Source organism: Gopherus evgoodei, chromosome 4 (assembly GCF_007399415.2).
Source record: "Gopherus evgoodei ecotype Sinaloan lineage chromosome 4, rGopEvg1_v1.p, whole genome shotgun sequence".
NCBI classification, from domain to species: domain Eukaryota; kingdom Metazoa; phylum Chordata; order Testudines; family Testudinidae; genus Gopherus; species Gopherus evgoodei.
In genome coordinates, this window is record NC_044325.1 from 34,561,501 (window position 1) to 34,586,727 (window position 25,227).

The window sequence follows — 25,227 nt, forward strand, 5'->3', positions numbered from 1 at the left end:
AACAACTCCACCCGGTGCTTCCCTCCTCTCCCCAACCCTTCTGGGCTACCGTTGCAGGGTCCCCCCATTTGTGTGATGAAGTAATAAAGAATGCAGGAATAAGCAACACTGACTTTTTAGTGAGATAAAATGAGGGGGAGGCAGCCTCCAGCTGCTATGATAGTCCAGGCAGTACAGTATCTTTTCTTTAGACATGGGGGGAGGCTTATGGAGTTCCGCCTCCAGTTGCTATGATGAGGACGGTTACCAGCCATTCTGTACCATCTGCCGGGAATAACCAGGAGACATTCCTATTTTTACCCAGGTGCCCCAGGCCGACCTCACCTGAGGCCAGCCAGGAGCACTCATGGGCTGATGACGAGGACGGTTACCAGTCCTACTGCACTGTACCGTCTGCCACCGGGGAAGGGAAGGGAGAGGATGCTGCTGTTCATTGCCCAAGCACCGTGTCTACCAGCAGCATGTAGTAGACATATGGTGACACTGAAAAAAGTCAAAAAACGATTTTTTTCCCTTTCTTTCACGGCGGGGGGGGGAGGGGGAGTAAATTGATGAGATATACCCTGAACTACCCCAGACAACGTGTTTGACCCTACAGGCATTGGGAGCTCAGCCAAGAATGCAAATGCTTTTCAGAGACTGCGGGGACTGTGGCATAGCTGGAGTCCTCAGTCCCCCCTCCCTTCCTCCATGAGCGTCCACTTGATTCTTTGGCTTTCCATTACACTTGTCACACAGCACTGTGCTGTAGACTCTGCATCATAGCCTGGAGATTTTTTTCAAATGCTTTGGCATTTCATCTTCTGTAATGAAGCTCTGATAGAACAGATTTGTCTCCTCATACAGCGATCAGATCCAGTATCTCCCGTACGATCCATGCTGGAGCTCTTTTTGGATTTGGGACTGCATCGCCACCCGTGCTGATCAGAGCTCCACGCTGGGCAAACAGGAAATGCAATTCAAAAGTTCGCGGGGCTTTTTCTGTCTACCTGGCCAGTGCATCCGAGTTCAATTGCTTTCCAGAGCAGTCACAGTGGTGTACTGTGGGATACCTCCCAGAGGCCAATATCTTCGATCTGCAGCCACACTAACCCTAATCAGATACAGTAATACCGATTTCAGCGCTACTCCTCTCATTGGGGAGGAGTACAGAAACTGGTTTAAAGAGCCCTTTATAACGATATAAAGGACCTCATTGTGTGGATGAGTGCAGCATTAAATCGGTGTAACGCTGCTAGAATTGGTATAAACGCATAGTGTAGACCAGGCCTGACTCAGTGTTTGTTGCCCCGCCCTGACCTAGGGCCTGGGCCGGCGGCGGACTATTGATTCAGCCCCATCTCGGGGTCTGAACCCCCCTAATCGAGTGGGTGTTGTTTCCCATGACAGCAGAGCCACCGGCCGGCGAACTAGAGTGAGGCGGTGGGATATCCCACAGCCCCGCTGAGGGACAAATCGCAGCCGAGCCGCACACCACCACCAGACATAGCTAAGTCTTGATTGACAGAGGCGATAAGTACATGCAACTTCTACTGACTTCAACTGGATTTGTGCATGCCTAATCTCTCTGAAAAATCAGACCACACATGTTAAGGTAACTAAAAACTAAGATACGCAAATTTAGTGGTTATACTTGAACATTTTTGCCTATTTGCCCTACAATGAGCCAAGAAGCAGAGTAAGAAAGGAACCCAGGCCTCCTAACTCTAAGTACTCTGCTCTATTCCTTCACCTCATATTATCTCTCAAACAGAGATTTTATCTGCTGAGCATATCCAGTAGCAATGCTTCAACTTTCCAATTTTGCCTTTGATAACTAGATTTACAAAGCAGTGACTCTGGGAAAAGGCAAGGTGGAACTGTCCAAGGGCCATCATCAGTGGATTTCAGGAAAGTGAGTGATCTGAGGGGATTAGAAATTTTATTTTCAGCTCCATATGACAGTGTGTGTGTGTCAAAATATGCTTCTCCATTTCTGAACCCACAGGACATTGTACTCAACAAAATGGATGCAGCAAAAGATCTTAAAAGTAGAGATTAATTAGCTCTGAAAGTATGACAACACATTTCTGCTGAGTTATGCAGAGTCTTAGTCCAGACTCAGAGAGTAATCTCAGAGCACAGCTAGCAAAAGATTCTGAATCTTATCCATAAAGTATTGCATATTACTGTATTTACCATAAGGAGACTATGAAAACCTGTTTAGGTACCAAATTCCTGCTTGATGTATGGGTAAACATATAGGTTTTCTTTAAAGCACTAAGTTCTATAACTCTAAAAAACTATAAACCTCTCCGTCAAAAAATAATTAAACAAAAGAAATAATTAACAAGTATACAGTGGGATAGAATAATGCCTTTTTGTAAGATATCAGCATCTGCAGACTGTCACAGTATCTAGTCTTTCGTTGCTGAATTATGAAACTTACAAATGCTGAAGGCAGGAAAAGGACTCCAAGTTCGTATGAACGAATCATCAGTTGCGTGCCGTTTTTCTCTAGAGCTCCCCAGGCAGCTTTGGAAAGATTGGCACTGCAAAGAGACAGACAGCAGGTCAGTGTGGCACAATCTTCACAGCAGCAAAACACTCAAATACTACAGCTGCAACAACAATGTACCTGAATTAGAAATAAAACTTTTCCCCAACGAGAAAGTCCTTTCATAAAGAGAATAAATAGGGCCTTGTTCCTCATTACTATTCCCTCAGTGCAGTGGGGAAACTGTGTAAGTGCCACATAACAGGGCAGTCGTGCAGTACATATATGGGTAAATACTATGTATTATGAAATTCAATATGAATTTAGTATAGTTGATACTCCCAGATTCACAATGTGCAAATAACCAACTTCAGCCTTTGCATTATTTCTTGGGAACCTGAATAAGGAATCGTGACTAACCAACCACATTTGGCTTTTTCCTTATCTATCATCCTTGGAGATGAAAGGATCTCTTCCTAACTGGGATTATTTTACATTTCTCAAGACATTTATGAACGAATATATATGGAAAATTAATAAAGCATAAGGCATTTTCCCTCACTGACATTTTCTCCTTTGATAAACTCCATGAAGATTTATTACTTTATAAAACAAATTATTTTTAAAGCAAATGTTACATTATACTTTCAACCCATAGTGTCCCTCCTCCCTTATCAGCCAGGGAATAGCTTTCAAATTGAATCTGAATCAAGAAAATATATGCGGTTCCATTATCAAAATTTGTTCACATTAAATTTGAACTGATAAACACATAGTAGATGCCTTCTAGCTGGGCGGGGAGGAGAGAGATTGATTTAGCATTAGTGATCTGAGTTGGCTGGATCAGTACCTAGTTTGGAACATAAGAGTTGACATATAGTGTCAAACCAATGGTCTATCTAGCCCAGTAACCTGTCTGACAGTGGCAGTGCCAGAGCTTCATGAGGAGTTTACAGAAAAGGGCAGCTGAAGAATCCTCACCGAACAAGGAAGGAATTTTAAAAGCCATTATACAAAAACTGAAAACAAGTACTTATCTAATATTTTGACCTCTAAGGATATGGACATAAATATTATGTATAAGATATGCTGACAAACATTAATCTATTTTCTTCTATTAATCTATTATTCTTTTGTCTTTGGGAAAATAAAGACTGTTTTCTTGAAGATAGGCTTGAGAAGGAATTTTATAGCTTGGGAAATGAGTAAATCATGTTTCATCTTTGACTATTTGTCCACATGGATCCTCTCTTGGTGCTCATCCATGTGAAATGGGATTCTTTTGGCCGGCAGGGTCCACTGGGGCCACACCCCTACAAGTTCTCGCATCACCCCAGGGTATAAAAGGGCAGGTGCAGTCCCTACGGTCTCTCAGTTCTTTCTTACCACCCATGGCAGCACGACGGAACCGCTGCACTGTCCGCTTGCTCACCTAGCAACCGATAAAGAAAGAAAAACTAAACCACTGTGCTGAAAATCCAGCGATTAAATCTTGCCCCTCTTATGACATTTCTATACCACTAAGTGATGGGCATTCTAGGTACTTTTTTGTTGAGGCAAAGGGCACATTCCAGAATGTTGCTCCATCTGCCACTCATTTTCCAGAGGCCCATGAAGCCCACCTGAGATTATTCCTTGTGGAGCGCTCCAGGAAGGCCTCTTTGGACACAGAAAGGAAGGACCTAACAAAGGCACAGTCCCCTGCCCAGTCCCTCTTAATGAGTGCCCTGGAGAGCTGTGATTCTACCCCAAGCTCCAGTGAAACATTGGACGCCAGTCACGGGCTTCAATCTCTGTCACAACAGCTTCAAAAAGGTGCAGGAGAGATCATCGCTCCAGAGTTGAGCTGAGACACAGGTCACCCTCCCCCAGTGCCTATGAAAAACAAACATAAATCACCATAGGTCTCACTCTTCTCAAAACTCAAAGGGCAGCCAGCATCCTGAGAAAGAACCTGCTGGTGCCTTGGTATCAACTATTAAACAGATGCCTATAGTATCTCCACTGCACCTCTGGATCATCCTTCTTCTGGTACTGAACTCCTCACTAGCCAGTTCCTCAGCATCATCCCTATTGGCATCTAGAGCATGTGTGTGTACTGGGTGATTTAGCTGTGGGCCCAATACAGGAGTCACCTTGCTGGATAGGCTGAAGGTGGTGCTGGTCAGACTCCTGGTCATGAGATCTCAGTAACACAAACAATACAGGTAATACCAACTCTATCCCCTACTTGAGTATAAGTGACATCAGAGTGCCTTAGTATGCCTGAAAGAGTAGCCTCATCTGTGGAGATGGTGTGTTCATCCTCATCCTCCCCATCAGTGCACAGGAGGGTTCCTTTCCCATTCACCCTCCTATTCCTTCACAAGGATCACAATGGGAATCCAGGAGTTATTTTAGGGACTGTTCTCAGCAGGAAAAGGCATGGACTTCAGAGACCATCCTTCTCTGCCTCCACTAATCCACGATTCATGTGCCTATCAACCTTGGCCCTACTAGGCACCCTGGGGTATGCAACTGCCATACTTGCAAGCCAGTAGCTACTGCCCCCAATCGCAGGGCTAGATCCTGTTCTCCTTTCTCCTAAGAGGCAATATAGATGTTTCCAGCCCAGTCAATTAATACAGCCTCAGATACTAAAGAGATGGGAGGAAGAGAGAAGTGTATACGAGGCAGATGAAGAACAATTAATCCTGGCCACAATTCCATTATCCTTCCCTAATGAGGCAATGAACCCCTCAATGTCTTCTCCAGTTGATCATTTTAAGGCATTCCAATATATTAAATGTGTGACAGAGGCTCTTAACATAACAGTGGAGGAGATGCAAGAGAAACCACACAAACTGCTAGATATTCTGCACTCTCCCTTCCTTGCTTGGTTGGTTTGCTATACTGATAAACAAGGGGACTACTGGAGCTTCCAAAAGACCTCCTGCATCAATTCAAGCCACATCCAAATGTACTAACAAAAAGTTATCAAGCCCTTCCAAAGGTTCTGAGTACTTTTATTCTCCCTCTGTAACAAGGATCTCTTGTTGTAGCTACTCTCCAAGGATCCAAATCCTAAACAAAGGCTTCCCAAATCGACATTTAGGGAGAAAGACCTTAAAGCTGGACCTATTTGGATGAAGTCTGTTTGTCAGACAGTCTCCAGATGCTAATAGCTAATTACCAAGCGCTTCTCAGAAAATATAATTATTTACACTAGTCTCAGTTTATGAACAGGTTTATTTTGGAACACAGGGAAAAACTAAAATCTATAATGAATGAAGGGCAGCTGTGTGAAAATGAAACGTTAATTTAAAGAGAGCTGATTAGGCTCCTAAGTGAACTGGTTCACATCCACACAGATTCTCTATGATTCTGACCCATATTGCTTATTGAAACAAAGATGACTCAGACTCCTATTTACAGATAAGCAATCCATATAAATCCTAAAAATAAATAAATAAATAAATCAAGGCAGTTCTGTCCGTTTGGTTATAAACACCACTACTGGTGGAATTCTGTGCCAAAAAATTAAAAATTCTGCAAAATTCTGCATATTGTATTTGTCAAAATAACACAATATAATAATGCCAGCTACAATTATTTTGGTAATTTATTTCAAAATATTTGTCAGCAAGTATGTCCAACAATACAGACCCCAAAAAAAGTTCTTTGACAAATAGATTCCTTACTAGGCATATTAATACAGAATTCTGTGTAATTCACTTTAATTATAACACAGAACAGTATTCCCTGCACCTGTCAGAAGCAGTGCAAAGGCTTTGGGGAGTCAGGGGTAACAGAAGAGTTGAGGGAGAGCGAAGGAGCCTAGGATTGAACCTGGAGAGTGTTGAGTGTGGATGGGAGGTTCTTCTATGGGCGGGATTGTTAGGGTGTTGGAAAGTTTCCCCCATGCAGACCCTGGCTGACCCCAAGCCTCTCCCATTCAGACAGGCACATCTGTCTCTGTTCCTGCAGCCCCCCTTCCCCATCCCAAGGCTCAACGCTGTCACCCCACTAGCTCTTGAGCCCATGCTCCAGTCTGTCCCCCCACTAGCCATTCTGAATCATAGAATCATAGACTTCAAGGTCAGAAGGGACCATTATAATCATATAGTCTGACTTCCTGCACAGTGCGACCCACCCACATATCTTACAGTAACTGTGGTTTGAGATCTTTTGCCCACATGGCTCCCATGGCCCACTTCCTTCCCTGCTATTAAGAAGTCCTATGGGATGTTGGGGCATGTTCCCTTCATTAAATGTCCTTGGGGGGGGGGGAGGCAAAAGGATATCTAAGGCATGAATGCGGCCCCAGCAGACACTAGCAGCCAAAACACACTGATCTTATGTGCACAGGTTCCTGCGCACCAAGAATGAGATCTATGTGGATGAAATACCTTGAAAAACTAGCTAGATATATGAGGAAATGCTATATATCTAGATCTAGATATATAGCATTTCCTCATATATCTATCTTGATATAGATACAGAAATAGCCAACCTCATCAAATTCCTAATGAAAAATTTCCCTTTTACAGTGACAAGATCTATAAAAAAAATCCCACAAATATCCTGCATGGTAGAAATGAATTAATACTGATCAACTTCTGTGGACAACCTTTATACCATCTCCAAGAATCACAGAGAAACATCTAAAAAAAAAAATCACCAAATCAGCAAGAATTAGTCCCTTATATTCAATGGTAAATCTCCTAAAATGTCTAAAAGACATTCAGTAGCAAGTACTGAACATTACTTCCATTTCTTAACTTATCTCACCACAGTATGGATACTTGAAAATACTCCTTACACTTGTATTTTGTATATTTACTTTCAGTGTTGCACTGAGAATGACTGTCTATATCAAATAGAAAGATAAATTGTTTCTTAAAAGAACAAATAAGACAAGGCAAATTACTGATTTACCCTTGCGATCCAAAGGTAATGATAAAGAGGAAGAAAATAGCGGTATACTAGAATTCATTTGTTCTGTCCAAATTTTCTCTCCTATTCTTTTTTGCCAAATATGACATGTATTTTGTACAAAACAGTACTATGTAAGGGAAAATTAATGAAGAATTTTAACTACCAGTTATTCCCCTTCATCAATTTCTGCACTGAATAGTGGGAAGCCTCATTTAATTGATTGTAAGTGGTTATTTCCATTTGCAAAAACGTTTTGGTTATGGTCATCATGCTTTATTTTTATTAAATATTCATTCAGTTACATTCCTAAATTACTTCTTAAATGGATGATTAACTTATGCTGGTGGAAGCCAGGGTGAAGCCATTGTGCTTAAAAGCAGAATGCTGATAAGCAGGGTGTTGAGCCAAAGCTGCAAAAACATAGAAGCACAAGGTTTACTGAAAAGGCAGCGACAACCTCTTATTGTTCTGGGTGAACTCTCAAAGCATCACCCTATCTTTAAAGGAATTATGTAACATTAAAAGACACACTAGCTGGGATATAACTTAATTTCTCTCAAGAAAAGACAGTGGACACATTAGATACATTATGTTAAACCAAAGAGACACTGGTGAAATTCTCTCCTGTCCTATTCCCTTGCACTTGTATTGGTGGGATTGTACAAGGTATAGAAAAACACACAGTATTTAGTCTAGGGTGTCTAATTAAGTTAACATTTATACAGTGCTTTTACGTCACACACGCTATGTTCCCTATCCTGAAGGCACTTTACCATGTGTATAACTTTACTTATGTGTAACCCCACTGATTCTAATGGTTCTTCTCATGTAGTCAAGTTATGCATGCAAGAGTGCGCGCAGGACTGGGTCTATATGAGGGAATGCAATATATAATCATATTTACCCTCTTTGTAAAGTGCTTTGAGCTCTACAGATGAAATGTGACACGTAAAAGCTAAGTATGATAACAGGTAAAAAGCACTATTCAGTATTGGGTTAAGATAATGCATAGAAAATGAGCCCAAAGGTAAATGTTTGAAAAAGTGAAACCCTTGTTTTCAGCCTAAAACTACCCCTAGATTTTGAAACCAAGAGAAGGAGAGAGCAATTGAGAGTGAAGTTAATGTTTAAAGAGGATTGACATGGGAAGGAGAAGAACAAGCAAAAAAAATAAACTGAGGCATCTGGAAGAAAGGAACAGTTAAAAAAACAAGATTAAATATTTTTGGCAAAACTCCTAAACTTATGCTGTTGACTATTTTCCCCCTACAGCCACCACTCCTCCAGTGTCCCCTTCCAAACCTTAAATCCACTTAAGGTGCTTCCATATCAGCATAGGCAGCAATCAACACTTTGCAATGATACGAATGGCAGGGGTGGGCTAACAGTAGGGCTGACAAACCCCTGAGGAGGTCAATTTCATCAGTTCCATGTCAACCCTGCTGTCCACCAACCTAGGTACCAGACATGCGAAAACTGATCCATGACCCAGGAATCCCGAATTCCTAAGTTCAGCTATCAGTTCTTACTGTAATTTTCAAGAAGTAAACAAAGATGTAGAATTTGCGACTAGAGAGCAGCCGTTGTTCACATAGTCCATTCCTCACTATGAAGGGGCTGCATCTGACTATTCATCGAGTACATCCAGCCAACCCTTTCAGTAGCTCAGTGTTCAAAGCTTAACAGTTTGATGTTCAATATTCTTTTTCTATACACAGCAAGCCTTACACCTCAGCTTCCCCTACCCCCCCAGCCTACAATTTTGACCTAAGTTTAAAAGTTACTTCTAATTGTTAACAGCGAGGAAAATCATAGAATGATACCCAATTTAAACTACAGTAGGGAAAAAAATAAGAACTTATCTCTAGCAAATCTTTTGAACTACCGGTTAGAGTTATAATCCACACTCTATTTGACTGTATTAGCTTATACACCGCTACCTCGATATAACGCCACCCGATACTAACACGAATTTGGATTTAAAGCGGTAAAGCAGTACTCCGGGGGGGTGGGGGGGCTGTGCACTTTGGTGGATCAAAGCAAGTTCAATATAACACGGTTTTACCTATAAAGCAGTAAGATTTTTTTGGCTCCCAAGGACAGCGTTATATCAAGGTAGAGGTGTACTATCAAGAGTGAATAGATTTGAATATACTGATGTTCCATAGGGATCTCTTGCTAAGGAGAGGGTCTCATCAGGAGCAAGCACAACATACAACAGTAACAACTCCATAGCATTAGCTAATATTAGCTTGTACCATTGCTGACACATGCACACATCCTCAATATTTCACATGAAAATTCTGTTCTAGTTAAAAAAGGGTACACTATTTTCAACTTCACTCCAGAACTAAGTCACTGTCTCTCTGCAGCAGTGACTTTCAGCAGCATTCTTTGAAATATACCAATTTTTCACTAGAATATTGGACTTTCAGTGGAGACATACATACCAGCTAACATTTCTCAGTTTTACTGAGCACCATTAAACTTTTTAAAATTGCCCTTTGAGCATACTATTTAAATCAGGCCAAGCTGAACAAATATGAATACCCTCCCCCCCCATACACCCCCCTCTCACACACACAAAGCACCAGAAATACATTTGTGTGGGGGCTTAGGGCCTGGAATATTAAACTCCAAGCAATGAAATCATAAATGACAATATTTGGACATGACTAGCTATTAGCAACTCAGCATGTATACAGCCCAATGCGCTGCAGAGATACACTCTTCAAACGAAACAAATACAGATTTCATCTACTTGACACATTAATATTCCCAAAGACTTTAATCATGGTACAGAATATCACCACAACTTCTTATTTATGTTACCCTAATGTGCTCCTTTCAACTTACTTACTTTTATTCATAAAACTACTTTCTACCTTATCTTAATTGATCCAGTCTCTGGGATGACTACCCTGTGTGTAGCAAAACACAAAATTTTCTTAAATTAAAAAAAAAAAAAAAAAGAAAAGCTACGCTCAACAACTATGTGCCTTCCTTATGTACAAAATGACACTTACTACAGTTAAGTGTGGAAGAATTTTTTTTTTAAATAATTTTGATGGATAATACTAATATTTATTTTAAGAATTTTTAAAGATTATTTAAATATTCACAATTGCTTAAAACCCATAAGGTCATGCATTTTTTCAATTTTTATCTCAATTTTCACTGTTGCAGGAAATTATGGGGAGAGGCCTGACAATTTTTTAACGACAGTGGATGCTGAGATTCAAAAAGTTAAATCTTTATCACCATTAAGACAAAAATTGTCAACATCACATCAAACTACTGGGGCTATCAAGCTACCAAAAAAATTAAATCACAATTAATCACCATTAATCTCACTGTTAAATAACAGAATACCATTTATTTAAATATTTTTGGATATTTTCTACATTTTCAAATATTAATTTCAATTACAACACAAAAACAAAGTGTACAGTGCTCACTTTATTTTTATTATAAATATTTACACTGTAAAAAAATAGTATTTTTCAATTCACCTAAGTACAGTAATGCAATCTCTTTATCATGAAAGTTGAACTTACAAATGTAGAATTATGTACAAAAAGTAACTGCACTCAAAAACAATAGTGTAAAACTTTAAAGCTGACAAGTCTACTCAGTCCTACTTCTTGTTCAGCCAGTCGCTAGGACAAACAAGTTTGTTTACATTTGCAGGAGATAATGCTGCCCGCTTCTTATTTACAATGTCACCTGAAAGTGAGAACAGGTGTTCGCATGGTGCTGTTGTAGCCGGCATCGCTAGATATTTACATGCGGGATGCAGTAAAGGTTCGTATGTCCCTTCATGCATCAACTATCATTCCAGAGGACGTGTCCATGCTGATGGTGAGTTCTGCTCGATAATGATCTAAAGCAGTGTGGCCAGATGCATGTTCATTTGCATCATGTGAGTAAGATGTCACCAGCAGAAGGCTGATTGTCCTTTTTGGTGGTTCAGGTTCTGTAGTTTCCTCATTGGAATGTTGCTCTTTTAAGACTTCTGAAAATATGCACCACACCTTATCCCTCTGAGATTTTGGAAGGTGCTTCAGATTCTTAAACCTTGGGTCGAATACTGTAACTATCCTTAGAAATCTCACATTGGTACCCTCTTTGCATTTTGCCAAGTCTGCCATGAAAGTGTTCTTAAAATGAACATGTGCTGGGTCATCATCCGAGACTGCTATAACATGAAATATATAGCAGAATGTGGGTAAAACAGAGAAGACGACATAATTCTCCCCCAAAGAGTTCAGTCACAAATTCAATTAATGCATTATTTTTTTAACGAGCGTCATCAGCATAGAAGCATGTCCTCAGGAATGGTGGCCAAAGCATGAAGGGGTATACAAATGTTTAGCATATCTGGTATGTAAATACCTTGCAATGCTACAAGTGCCATGTGAACATCTGTTCTCACTTTCAGGTGACACTATAAATAAAAAGCGGGCAGCATCACTTACCTCCTGTAAACGTAAACCAATTTGTTTTTCTTAGTGATTGGCTGAACAAGAAGTAGGACTGAGTGTACTTGTCAGCTCTAAAGTTTTACTTTGTTTTTGAGTGCAGTTATGTAACAAAAAAACCCTACATTTGTAAGTTGCAATTTCACGATAAAGAGATTGTACTACAGTACTTTTAGGAGCTGAACTGAAAAATACCCTTTTTTTTAAATCATTTTTACAGTGCAAATATTTGTAATAAAAATAATATAAAGTGAGCACTGTATACTTTGTATTCTGTGTTGTAATTGAAATCAGCATATTTGAAAATGTAGAAAACATCCAAAAATATTTAATAAATTTCAGTTGGTATTCTATTGTTTAGCAGTGCAATTAAAACTCCGATTAATTGCAATTTATTTTTTAATCATGATTAATTTCTTTGAGTTAATTGCGTAAGTCAACTGTGATTAATCGACAGCCCTACAAAATATATAAAGCAAATCAATAAATCAAACTAGTAAGTTCTCAAGCAGTATTTTTCTTACTTGATATGTGTTTGTAAATTTTGATCATCAGTGGACTTTTCTGTGGATTTGTGCATGCACAGTGAAATTGACATTCACCATTTACCAATAAAATCTAATTATTCCAAGCCTAGCTATTGTTTCTCCTCCAAAGGAGGCAAAAGTTAAATGAAAGCTACAATTAAATATGACATTTCCAAAATCAGTCTATTCTTTTTTCTACTCTTTCCAGGGGCCTGTTGCATAAGAGAATAGTCAAAGCTCACACTGCATTTCTGAGGTTGCAAGTTTGCTCCCATGGATTATTTTTTTAAAAAAAAGAAAAATAATCTCAAGGCAATAGTTAAGGGGTTAAGTGATCTATTTTATTGATAGCAGAAAAATTCTTATAATATAATATGTAGCACTGCCAAAGCTAGCAAGCCAAAAATAAGTCATGCCCCCGCCCCCCCCAAAATCATTGGATTGGCTGAAAAATCATCAGATATTTTAAACAGATTTTAGGTTGTTTTTGTTTTTGGAGTCTTTAGAATACACTACGGTAATGTTTTCAAGTTTTCTCCACAACTATGAGGGCTAAAAGCTTCTTTTAAAAATACCTCCTACCTCTTCCCACACACGTACAACCACACCAAAAGCTAACACTATCAAATCCCTAGACTCCAGCTTTTAAAAGTGAGAAGGAAAACAAACAATTTAAGACTCACAATAAAATCTCAAAAGTTAGCGGCACTGAAAATTTTTTCATACCAAGACAATATTTTTAAACTACTGACATATTGGAAAGCTAACTCTTTCGAAATTTGCCAATTTAAGAAAATTCATAGACAGCATCCAGTTAAATATGATCCCAGAATTATCCTAAACTGCTCAGCCAGAGATTTATTAGTATAAACAAATAAACCAAAATGGTTTAGATTTGCTCAGAATTGGTTTAACTCCATTCTTATCAGTGTCAATGAGAGTCTTCTCTGAAACCAAAGGGAACAGAATTAGGGCAATGCTGAGTGCTTCTGAAAATCCTACCCCCCATCTCCAATGAACATGCACTCTCATAAACCAGGACTGAATATCAACCCTACTGATTAGCTACTGTACAAAAGACTGAACTGAATGCTGCCTCACACAAACATAGATTTGGAAACATGGATGACATCGGGGAAGGATACATACAAGTGTATCCTGTGGTAGAACTGGAAAATCCTTTGCCCCCTTTGATGAGGATGACCAGAAAAGCTACACACTCATATATACACAAATGAATTTCTCGAGTTTTAGAATCAGTTTCTTTAACTGGATACATTCTCTGGGGGTTGGTTGGATCAGAAGCTTTGCTATCTATTGCTCTTCAAGGGCAAAGGACTCTAATGATCTATTATTTTGCTTTCCAAATTTAACAATAGTCACAGAAAAAATAAAAGGAGCATCATGACCGGAAATCTGAAAGAGGCATTAAAGAGGAAGATACTCCCATCTGCGAGTTCGTATTTGAGATTGTTTCTATACCTTCTAGTCCAAAAGAGTTCAAAAGCTGCTACCTTCTGTATTTGACATACCAAAAAAAAAAAAGAGTACCCTGTAACACAGGCTAATTTATAGCTCAAAAATCTTTTCCCTCATTACATCTTTATACCAATCAATAGTTGTTGTTTGTTTCTAATTAAAAAAATGAGAAATTAAAAGCCACAAGACTTTGGGTAAATACAGTGAAAGTAGAAGTCACATGGATGTCACTCCAGTAAAGAAAAGTTGTTTATTTTTTTAAATAAGACAGTTCCAACCAGCTGCTGCTTTACTGCTTCTGCTGAACGCAAGTGTTCCTGTAAAGCAGTAGCTTGCTGGCAGTTTCAGAGCAGTAGGTGAAGATCTGGAATAAAAAGCAGCAGGGAAGAAATTCTAGGGGGTAGGGGAAACGTCAGGGTTTATATATTTTTAAAGATGGAAAACTGCAACCATGGATACAACTGGAGGCAAATAAGAATTGGAGATTTGCACTTTTGTTTGCTTGTGTGACTAAACCTTCAATCTAATTATAAAGCTGTGTTGGCTATGGGTTAGAGCAGGGGTTGGCAACCTTTCAGAAGTGGTGTGCCGAGTCTTCATTTATTCATTCTGATTTAAGATTTCACGTGCCAGTAATATATTTTAACATTTTCAGACCGTCTCTTTCTACAAGTCTATAATATATAACTAAACTATTGTTGTATGTAAAGTAAATAAGGTTTTTTAAATGCTTAAGAAGCATCATTTTAAATTAAATTAAAATGCAGAGCCCCCCAGACTGGTGGCCAGGACCCAGGCAGTGTGAATGCCACTGAAAATCAGCTCACATGCTGCCTTTGGCATGCGTGCCATAGGTTGCCTACCCCTAGGTTAGAGTATGGGACATGGTGTCAGGAAATCAGATCTGCCATAGTCATGGCATGACCTCAGGTAAATCTCATTCTCTGCCTTAATTTACCCATTGGTAAAATAAGAATACCACTACAAGGATGTTCTAAGGATTAAAATTTGTGGTGTGTTAAAATCCTTGGATAAAAGAAGCTTTATAATCACCAAGTATTACTAATGTAACGTTTACCGCTCCTGTACCTACTGGAGCTACAACCAGTTGTATGTGTCTTAATACCCCAAGTGGCATAAAATTATTCCAGCTCTTATGTCTAATTAAATTTTTGCAGAATTTAAGATTTCATTTTCACAGCCTTTCCCGGCAGTGGTGCTTTTATGTAGTGTAGACAGTTCAAATCCATAGCCATATTAACGCAAACAGCAGCAATGAGAGATATGAACATCCTCCATTCATCATTATAAGCTATTAAATGCTAGCCCTGAGCAAACCTTTTTCTAGGACCAAAGCACTCACAAAGAGAGACCGTAAGGAAAGGATTATGTCAAATGTTTTAAAACAGTGGCAAATGGACAAAAATCTGGAGCAAAGAAACAGATAAATGTCCTGGTTCTGTAGTCCACACAGATGTATGTTCTATTCACAATATAATGTCGAATAATAATTTAACATTTGAATGAACAGAAACAAAAAAAAAATCACATTTACTATTATTACCATAGCGCCTCTGTCTGAAAGTTTATTGCTACAGAGCGTATTCAAATAGAAACTATTAAAACACTATTAAATTGTTAAAAGCAAGAAGTAAAACTTAAGAAATGACCTTAACTCTGTCTCCCAGTGAAATGAAGAAAATATTACAATGTAATCATGTTATTAATTTTTTATCATAATACATAAAAACAAGGGGGCAAAAGTAAAGTTGCATGGGCAACTATAAATCTGGCATTTTCTAACTTTTGACTGCTGGACTTTGTAACCACAACATGCTGCTACAGGAGTTTGTTGGTATGTAATTTCCTAGGGACTTTTGTTTGTTTTAAAACAGAAAAAGGTAAAAAATAAGTTTTATTATGTACAGTTGTCATACTGGTCTGGGGGTAGTGTAGCCCAACTCTCTCCATTCCTCAACCTCCAGGAAATTTGGGAAGCTTCTGCCCCCTGTGTTTCAGACTCAGATTTTAACACCAGAAGGGACCATTAGATCATTTGGTCTGCCCTTTTGTACCTCACAGGCCACAGAATTACACCCCTCTACTCCTACATTTAGCCCAATAATTTGTATTTGACTAAGCATATCTTACAGAAAGGAATCCCTCTGAAGACCTCAAGAACTGGAGAGTCCATCACTTCATTACGTAGTTTGTTGCAATGAGTAATCACCTTCATTGTTAAAACTTTGCATCTCATTTCCCATTTATCAGCCTTTAACTTCCAGTCATTGGCCTTTCTTTGCCAAATTAACAAGCCCTATAGTACTCAGCACTATTAACACCCATATTTGATGATTCCCCCATTGACAACTACTCGAGACGTGTCAGTTAAAATTTTCTTAATCCATTTAACGTGTGCTTCATTGATACTGTATAATGGTTTTTAATCTGAATGTCATATGAAGTAATAAGAGAAACAAGATGGGTGAGATAATATTGTTTATTGGACCAACTTCCATTGGTGAGAGACTAACTTTCAAGCGACACAGTTGTTCTTCAGGTCTGGGAAAGGTACTAAGAGTGACAGCTAAATACAAGACCCATCTTGTCTCTCTAATATCCTGGGACCAACACGGCTATAACAACACCGCATGCAGTACTAAGTCAAAGATCTAAGTATATTACACCTAAGCAGCAAAGAATCCTGTGGCACCTTATAGACTAACAGATGTTTTGGAGCATGAGCTTTCGTGGGTGAATACCCACTTCTTCAGATGCATGACCTAAGCAGTTAAGTTTATCAAACAAACTTGTAATCTCTTCAGAGAACGAAAGCAGGTTTGTTTGATGAGAGCTGTTTTCCATAAAACCACATTGACTGGCATATTCTCATCCTTTCATTCTTTACTGACCCAATCTGTATCAACTTTACCATTCTTTTGCCTGGGATTGATGTCAGGTTAATCTTGTTCATCCTGCTTGCTCTTTTTAAACACTGGCACAACACTAGTGTACTTCCAGTCTTCTGGATTTTCCCCACTACCCCACGATTTATTAAAAATTAACATTAGTGAGCCAGATATTTTCCTCAGACATCTTCTAAGATTCTTGGGTGTCAATTATGAGGTTCTATTGAGTTAGAACTGTTCCTTAGTAGATGTTGTTTAACATCCTCCTGTTACTCATGTGCTGGAAATTAATCAACCTCATGTGATATGAATACACCAGCCTGCTTATTTCGATCTAAGAATCAGAAATTTTATTCAACATTTCTACCTTTTCTGCCTCATTAATAATTTAACCATCTCCATCTAGTAATTAGCCTATACCACTGTTAGCATTTCTTTTGTTCCGGACATACTTAAAGAACTCCTTACTGACCTTAGTCCTACCAGACATGGATTCTTCCCTAATGTCTTTAGCTTCCTTTATTAATTTTCTATACTTTGTAACTTTTTGTTTATACTGATGCTCTCTACTCCCTCTTCCCCTCCCATGTTATATATTTGTTTAAATTATTTCTAATTGTGGCGTTCCTCTCATAAACAAGATAGGCTTTGACCAAAAGCATTTCTCTTTGTTGAATGTGGAAGCATGGCTTTTTGACCATCTGATGACTTCTTAAAGAACACACAATTTACATTAGAAGTAAAAATAATTAAACAAAAAACAAAATCATCAATTTCACTCAGTTTTGGAAAACACCACATAACTATATCTGGTTAGGACTGCCTCTGTTCACCTATACTGAATGTAAATCAGGTCATAACCACTGGCCCCTAGGTAAACACCAACTTCCAGTTCAGTGATCACTCCCCGCCCCCTTCTTACAATGAGGTCAAAATTAAAGCAAAATGTGTTGTCTCCCCGGAGATGGGATGGTGGTACCTGGGATCATGAGCTGGATGGGGGGTGGGGGGCGGGAAGAGAATGGTTTGGAGAGAGATGTCCAATTCTTTGGAACATTAGTGTTATTTTGGCATGCTGCCAACACTTCCCTGAAAATCACATGTGAAAGAACAGAAACCGCCATTTTAAACTGTTTACAACTCAGCAAAAGTTGATGGAATCTTATGGGACAAGCCAAAAGTGCATCTCTCCCAGGACTCTGACCCTGCTAAATCTCAAAGGTCTGCCAACAAAACAGCAGAAATGTTGGAGCTTCTTTCAAAAAAAAGAAATTGCAAGAATCTTTTATAATGGAAAGTATGAGGAAGCATTTTATAAATACAGGGGTATAACAAAGTAACACACACATTTATTGGAACTTAAAGTTAGTAACAAATCATCTCTTTTTTCAGTTTATGTGTACTTCACAGCTGTCTGTATATAGTCAGTTTCACTATTTCCCCAAATAGTAGATTTCTATTTTGTTGAAAAACCCTTTAAGTATTGTCATGAGAGCAGAAAAGCACTTATAAATAACAAAACAGCACAGACATAGTATTTAAGAGTGACACCATAAAATGGGACTTCTGCAAATTAATAAAAATAAAAATAAAAATCCCTAAATTGACCTTGTCTCTTTAAGCTTCACAAAGGACTCTAAGTAGCAATCTTGCAAATTTAAGGTGGCAGGACTGACTTAACTGGCTAGCAGTACTGTCACTAACTTAGCTGAATGACTTGCAATTTCATCCTCTGAGGTTTTTATGCCAACCAGGAATGGGAAAGGCAGAACACACAGTTCTGGCACTCAGTACCAACAATTATATAGAACTTTTAATCCATATTTTCACATTAATTCACAGGTCTAGTGCACAGTTATTTGTAATTTATAATGAGGTAACTTGGCATAATTGCTGCAGATTATTCAATAACCATAATGTTTGAAATAAACATCAGGTACTGTAGTTACCAGTTAGTATTTTGTGAAAGATTTAAATAAACTTGCTAGCACGGTCTCTCATGAATACTTAATTACGCATTTTAAATGGGTCCAACTCCTTACTATCACTCCTACAGTCCCATAAAAACACCATGTACAATTTTATCTTGGTAAAAATATTTGCAAGCAGCTGTACTGAAAGGTTTTTCCCCACTTTATTTATTGTTTCACTTAATTCTATAGCATTCTTCCTCAATACTCACTTCTGCTGTGATGCATACAAGAAATCAGCCTATCAAAGAAGGCTAGGTAGCATGGCAGATGGGGAACACTACTAACATTTATTTATCCTTAAACTATCAAGTTGTGTTATCAAGTTTGACCTTTTTGTTACTTTCATTCTCCCTGGGACTCTTCCCTAATGTTTGTCATATGCACTTGTTGCATCTTTTATCAATCAAGATTAAGCTCTTCAGGTCACGGACTGTATGCTCTCACACACTGTACTGCACTCAACACAATGGGGCCTGGACTGAGTGCAACCTTTCCGTGCCAATCCTCAATGTCCTCAAATAAACGTCTCCCTGATCCAAAGCAGTCGGGTTACTACATGCCCCAAAGGCAGAGGGTTTGTGTTTATATTTTTTATAGGTTTTTAGGAACTGAATTAAATCCTTTTGATTCGCTATGTCAAACCACAGTGCAAATTCTCCAATGATGCATTTATCTTCAAACAAGATGCATTAGAAATACATGGTAGCAGCACTGCCCCATTTATAGACAGGAGACTAAGGAAAACAAGCTGGGTTACAGACATTAGGGATCACAGATTTTTGCCTTCTGCTCAGCAGTTTCTTTTCCTGAAGAGTACTCCGTCAATTAAAAGAATACAATTTCAAAAAGAGGACAGTTCCAGTTTTACACAAAGCATAAAGTGTTATTTTAAACACCATCGTTTACAACAAAAGAACCTGTTTTGGGAAGCATTTGCAATGCTTAATGGGGGCAAATGAGTAAAGCAGAGGTGACTAGGAACACAGTTTCAATATCACATGATGCATTTTCTTCATCCCATAATTTTTTTCACCCCTTTTCATAAGCCCCACAAAACCGTGTGTCTGCCATCTGAGAAGCATAAATCCTGCACAACTCTACATTATTGTGATGAGTGTTGTGGGCATTGCATGCTGATCCTGCAGTACTTGCAGATCCAACAGAGAAGCCGCAGGGAAGAGGATGATTCTTTGGAGACTAGTTTACTGTGGGCCATAGAAACAGTTCAAGGTGGTTGTTGGCATTCACGGAACAGTTGCAGATGGTGGAGAGCTGGTTCTGGGCCCAAGAAACAAGCAGTGAGTGGTGGGATTGTATTGTTACGCAGGTACGGGATGACAAGCAGTGGCTGCAGAACTTCGCTATGCAAGGCCACATTCCTGGATGTCTGAGCGCAGCCTGCCCTAGCCCTCTGGCACAGCGACACCAAAATGATAGTTGCACTGACAGCGGAGAAGTGAGGAGTGATCACTGTGTGGAAGCTTGCAAGACCAGATTGCTACCGATCAGTCGGAAATCAATTTGGAGCTGGGAAATCCACTGTGATGCAAGTGTGCAGAGCTATTAACTGCATCCTGTTTCAAAGAACTGTGACTCTGGGCAATGTGCAGGACATAGTGGATGGTTTTGCAGCAATGGGATTCCCAAAATGCAGTGGGGGTATAGATGCCACATATATTCCTGTAATGATTTATGCTTGACTCACATTCTCAAGATTCTTTACAACAATAATATTTAGCAACATTTATTTTAAATTAAAGCTTATATTCGGACACACAACTGTGGTATGGGGTGAATTCCATAGCACATAATGCAGCACAGAATCACAGAACAAACAAGGTCCTGATCTGGGGTCTGCAAAGGCTAAGATGAATTCTACAACTATTTGAAGAGATAATAATCCCCACAGGGAGACATATTATTTAGCATTGTACATGGGTGTATTACTAGAAATCTTCAGAAGAAATTGCAAATAGGACATTTTAGGCTAAATATCAGGAAAAGCTTCCCAACAATGAGATACTAGTAGGACTACTGTTATAGTTTAGGACGCAACATTGCATTTTTCCTTCATGCTGTGCTATGGCAACTGTTTTGCTAAGAGACTTACATTCCTCTTGTTATTTGCCAACTGCTGCTTTAAGAAAGGATAAAACAGTATTTCAACAGGGGATCTTATTACCTAAAGGGAACATCTCAAGACAGGGAAACACATACAATTCAGTTTTATCTGTTCAGTATCAAGCAATTTTCAATTAGAAAAAAAAATCTAGATTTAGACTTGTAAGAACCTCCGATCTGGCTAATTTAAGTAGCACTAGTGAACTCCATTACAGTATTTAATAATTTTCATACACTGTTCTGCAGTCTATATAATACCCAGGGGCACAGCTGATGCCCACACACAGCTTGTGAAATTTGTCTATAACTAGACATATTCGCAATTTAAAAAACCAGATGTTTAATTAAAATTAGATACACAACAGTGCTGCCATAACTCATTTAATTCCTTTTTCCCTTTACAAAAGCACTTCAACAGGAGTCTGAACACCTAAGGTAGATAATGCACCTCTCTCACCCATCTGAAACCTACATTAATGTTTTTGCTCAGTAACATTTCTTTGGTTCCACAATATATATCCTGCTGATTGCTAGGCAACCATAACAGTTCCACCACATGCATACTTGTAAATGATAGTGTTTTGTTACTTCCTCACACACACAGATTTCTCATAACTTACCTTGCTTACCAATTACCAGAGTTAGCAATGTTCAGAAAAACACTCCTATATCCCAGCTTCTGTTCCTACTCGATCCTGAAATGAAATCCTAGCACTGTACTTTAAAAAAAAAATATTTTGCACTAATAATGTGTTTTCTATCTGAGAAGATAAGAATGGCCATACTGGGTCAGACCAAAGGTCCATCCAGCCCAGTACCCTGTCTACCGACAGTGACCAATGCCAGGTGCCCCAGAGGGAGTGAACTAACAGATAATGATCAAGTGATCTCTCTCCAGCCATCCATCTCCACCCTCTGACAAACAGAGGCTAGGGACACCATTCCCTACCCATCCTGGCTAAGAGCCATTAATGGACTTAATCTCCATGAATTTTCCTAGTTCTCTTTTAAACTCTGTTATAGTCCTAGCCTTCACAACCTCCTCAGGCAAGGAGTTCCACAGGTTGACTGTGCGCTGTGTGAAGAACTTCCTTTTATTTGTTTTAAGCCTGCTGCCCATCAATTTCATTTGTTGGCCCCTAGTTCTTATATTATGGGAACAAGTAAATAAACTTTTCCTTATTCACTTTCTCGACACCACTCATGATTTTATACTCCTTAGTCTCCTCTTTTCCAAGCTGAAGAGTCCTTGCCTCTTTAATCTCTTCTCATATGGGACCCGTTCCAAACTCCTAAACATTTTAGTTGCCCTTCTCTGAACCTTTTCCAATGCCAGTATCTTTTCTGAGATGAGGAGACCACATCTGTACACAGCATTCAAGATGTGAGTGTACCATGGATTTACGTAAGGGCAATAAGATATTCTCCATCTTATTCTCTATCCCGTTTTGAATGACTCCCAACATCCTGTTGGGTTTTTTGACTGCTGCTGCACACTGCGTGGACATTTCCAGAGAACTATCCACAATGACTCCAAGATCTCTTTCCTGATTAATCGTAGCTAAATTATCCCCCCATCATATTGTATGTATAGTTGGGGTTATTTTTTCCCAATGTGCATTACTTTACATTTATCCACATTAAATTTGCCATTTTGTAGCCCAATCGATTAGTTTTGTGAGATCTTTTTGAAGTTCTTCACAATCTGCTTTGGTCTTAACTATCTTGAGCCAGTTTAGTATCATCTGCAAACTTTGCCATCTCACTGTTTACCCCTTTTCTCCAGATCATTTATGAATAATTTGAATAGGATTGGTCCTAGGACTGGCCCTTGGGGAACACCACTAGTTATCTCTCTGCATTCTGAAAATTTACCATTTATTCCTACTCTTTGTTCCCTGTCTTTTAACCAGTTCTTAATCCATGAAAGGATCTTCCCTCTTATCCCTTGACAACTTACTTTATGTAAGAGCCTTCAGTGAGGGACCTTGCCAAAGGCTTTCTGGAAATCTATGTACACTATGTCCACTGGATCCCCCTCATCCACCTGTTTGCTGACCCCTTCAAAGAAGTCTAATAGATTAGTAAGACGTGATTTCCTTTTAAAGAAACCATGTTTACTTTTGCCCAACAATTTATGTTCTTATGTGTCTGACAATTTTATTCTTTACTATTGTTTCAACTAATTTGCCCAGTAGTGACATTAGACTTACCGGTCGGTAATTGCCACGATCACCTCTACAGCTCTTTTTAAATATTGGCATTACATTAGCTTTCTTCCAGTCACTGGGTACAGAAGCTGATTTAAAGGACAGGTTACAAACCATAGTTAATAGTTCCACAATTTCACATTTGAGTACTTTCAGAACTCCTGGGTGAATGCCATCTGGTCCCAGGGACTTGTTACTGTTAAGTTTATCAATTACTTCCAAAACCTCCTCTAGTGACACTTGAATCTGTGACAATTCCTCAGATTTGTCACCTACTAAGGACAGCTCAGGTTTGGGAATCTCCCCAACATCCTCAGCCATGAAGACTGAAGTAAACAATTCATTTAGTTTCTCCACAATGACATTATCATCTTTAAGTGCTCCTTTTGTATCTCCATCGATTTCAAAGCACTTGATGTGTATTGAATAAGCCTCACAACAACGTTCTGAGGAAGTATACCCAGTATTCAGATGGAGAAACTGCACAGAGGTTAAGTGTACAGAGGTGAAGTGATTTGCCCGAAGTCACAGAGCAAGTCAGTGAAAGAGCCAGGATTACATCTTAGGTGTCCTTACTTACAGGCAACAAGCTCTGTTTCATTTGCTACATGATAGCATGGGTTATAGATTCCTTGATGAAGCAGACTCAAAAGGAGGAAGTTCTTATTGAACAACAGCATCATCATCCAGCTCTTATATAATGATTTTCATCTGTAGAACTCAAATTGCTTTACTGAAAGAGGTCAGTACTGTATCATTATCTCCATTTTACAGATGGAAAACCTGAGGCACAGAGAGATGAAATAAATTGCCCAAGGTAACCCTGTAAGCCAGTGATGAGACTACTTCTTTTTGCTTAGACATTCAAATACATGATAAAGCCTCCTGGGGCTACAGTCATTCAAAGCTATGTTTAATTGGTTTAAAATGGTAACTAAATTATGGACTGGACAGCCATCAGAGTAAGTTCTACTTGTTGTTTTCTCCTATTGCTCTCGTGGACCCCAAAAGTCACTTCATCCAAATATTCATTTTTAAACATGTGTGGTCCTGGATGGAAGACTGGACATGCAACAGCAGACCAACTCTGTCAGATAAAGACATCCAAAGATACAATAACTAAGTCACTTTGCTGGCCGGGTCTGCGTTTGGGGCACATCAACAGAAAGCCCCTAGAGGATGTAGCTTCCCATCTGGGGAAAGAAAGTGTTTTGGAGTTAGCATGAGGGGAATTGCCTCTGTACCCTCTCCAGTAATAAATACGTGTTCTGTTGTTTACTGAGCTCCTGGGTCTCAGCCTCTTTGTGCTGATCCACCAAAAAGGCAATGATGAGGTCATGCAAAACTACAATGCAAGATTGACAGCCATAACCTCGAGTCAGAAAGGGATAAACAGTGTCACTGTCACACTCTTGGTTATCTTTTGAGATGCCCTGAGGAGCAGTAGAAATGGTAGGAGGACACATAGCAGGTACCTTGCCTATATTTGCAAGACGTCATTCAATATTTTACATGTGAGGTCCTGCTACATAGGCACACAGGGCACTTAATACTCCTGAGGGAATTCTGTGCCATGCAGAATTTTGCAGAAATTAATCTTGTGCGTGCAGAATTTCCTAATTTCCTCCTCCCACCCAGAAATGGGCTTCAGAGATGTTGGCTGCCACTAGGGGCTCCTGGACCTGGCAGAGCCCAGCTCGCAAACAGAAGACAAGGCCAAGAGGGGAAGGGGAGGAAACTGGATGGTTCCCAGCAGCTGCAGTTCCCAGCAAGCCCTAAAGGAAAGAGATGGTAGCGAGCAGGACACCCCATGCAAGCCTGGGACCCAGCATCAGGCTGTTTCTTCCTTGCCTCTGGAAGGTAGGGTGACAAAATGTCCCAATTTTATAGGGACAGTCCAGATTTTTGGGTCTTTTTCTTATATGGACTCCTATTACCCCTTACCCTTGTCCCCATTTTTCACACTTGCTGTCTGGTCACCCTACTGGAAGGTAAGGGGTACGGCTGTGTGGGCCGGGAATGGCTTCACAGCTGGCCTCTGGGGGGTAGAGAGTGTGAGTGTCTCCGCCAGGGGCGGGTGGGGGGGGGGGGGAAGCAGCTGACTTCTGGGTGGTAGGAAGATGTGATTGTCTGG

At 39.5% G+C, this 25,227-nt stretch overlaps 1 protein-coding gene across 6 annotated transcripts in view; it reads right to left on the reverse strand.

Moving 5' to 3' along the window:
- The window catches only part of TDP1 (tyrosyl-DNA phosphodiesterase 1), a 110,150-nt gene that overhangs the window by 42,549 nt on the left and 42,374 nt on the right, over positions 1 to 25,227 (reverse strand). For 4 of the 6 annotated variants that reach the window (XM_030558943.1, XM_030558941.1, XM_030558942.1 and 1 more), the window contains exon 14: positions 2,429 to 2,531. In XM_030558943.1, the coding sequence (XP_030414803.1) occupies positions 2,429 to 2,531 (103 nt within the window). Of the gene's footprint in view, positions 1 to 2,428; positions 2,532 to 4,098; positions 4,352 to 23,457; positions 24,287 to 25,227 lie in introns of those variants that run through there. The other 2 variants (XR_003999951.1, XM_030558945.1) reach the window with 2 other exon arrangements.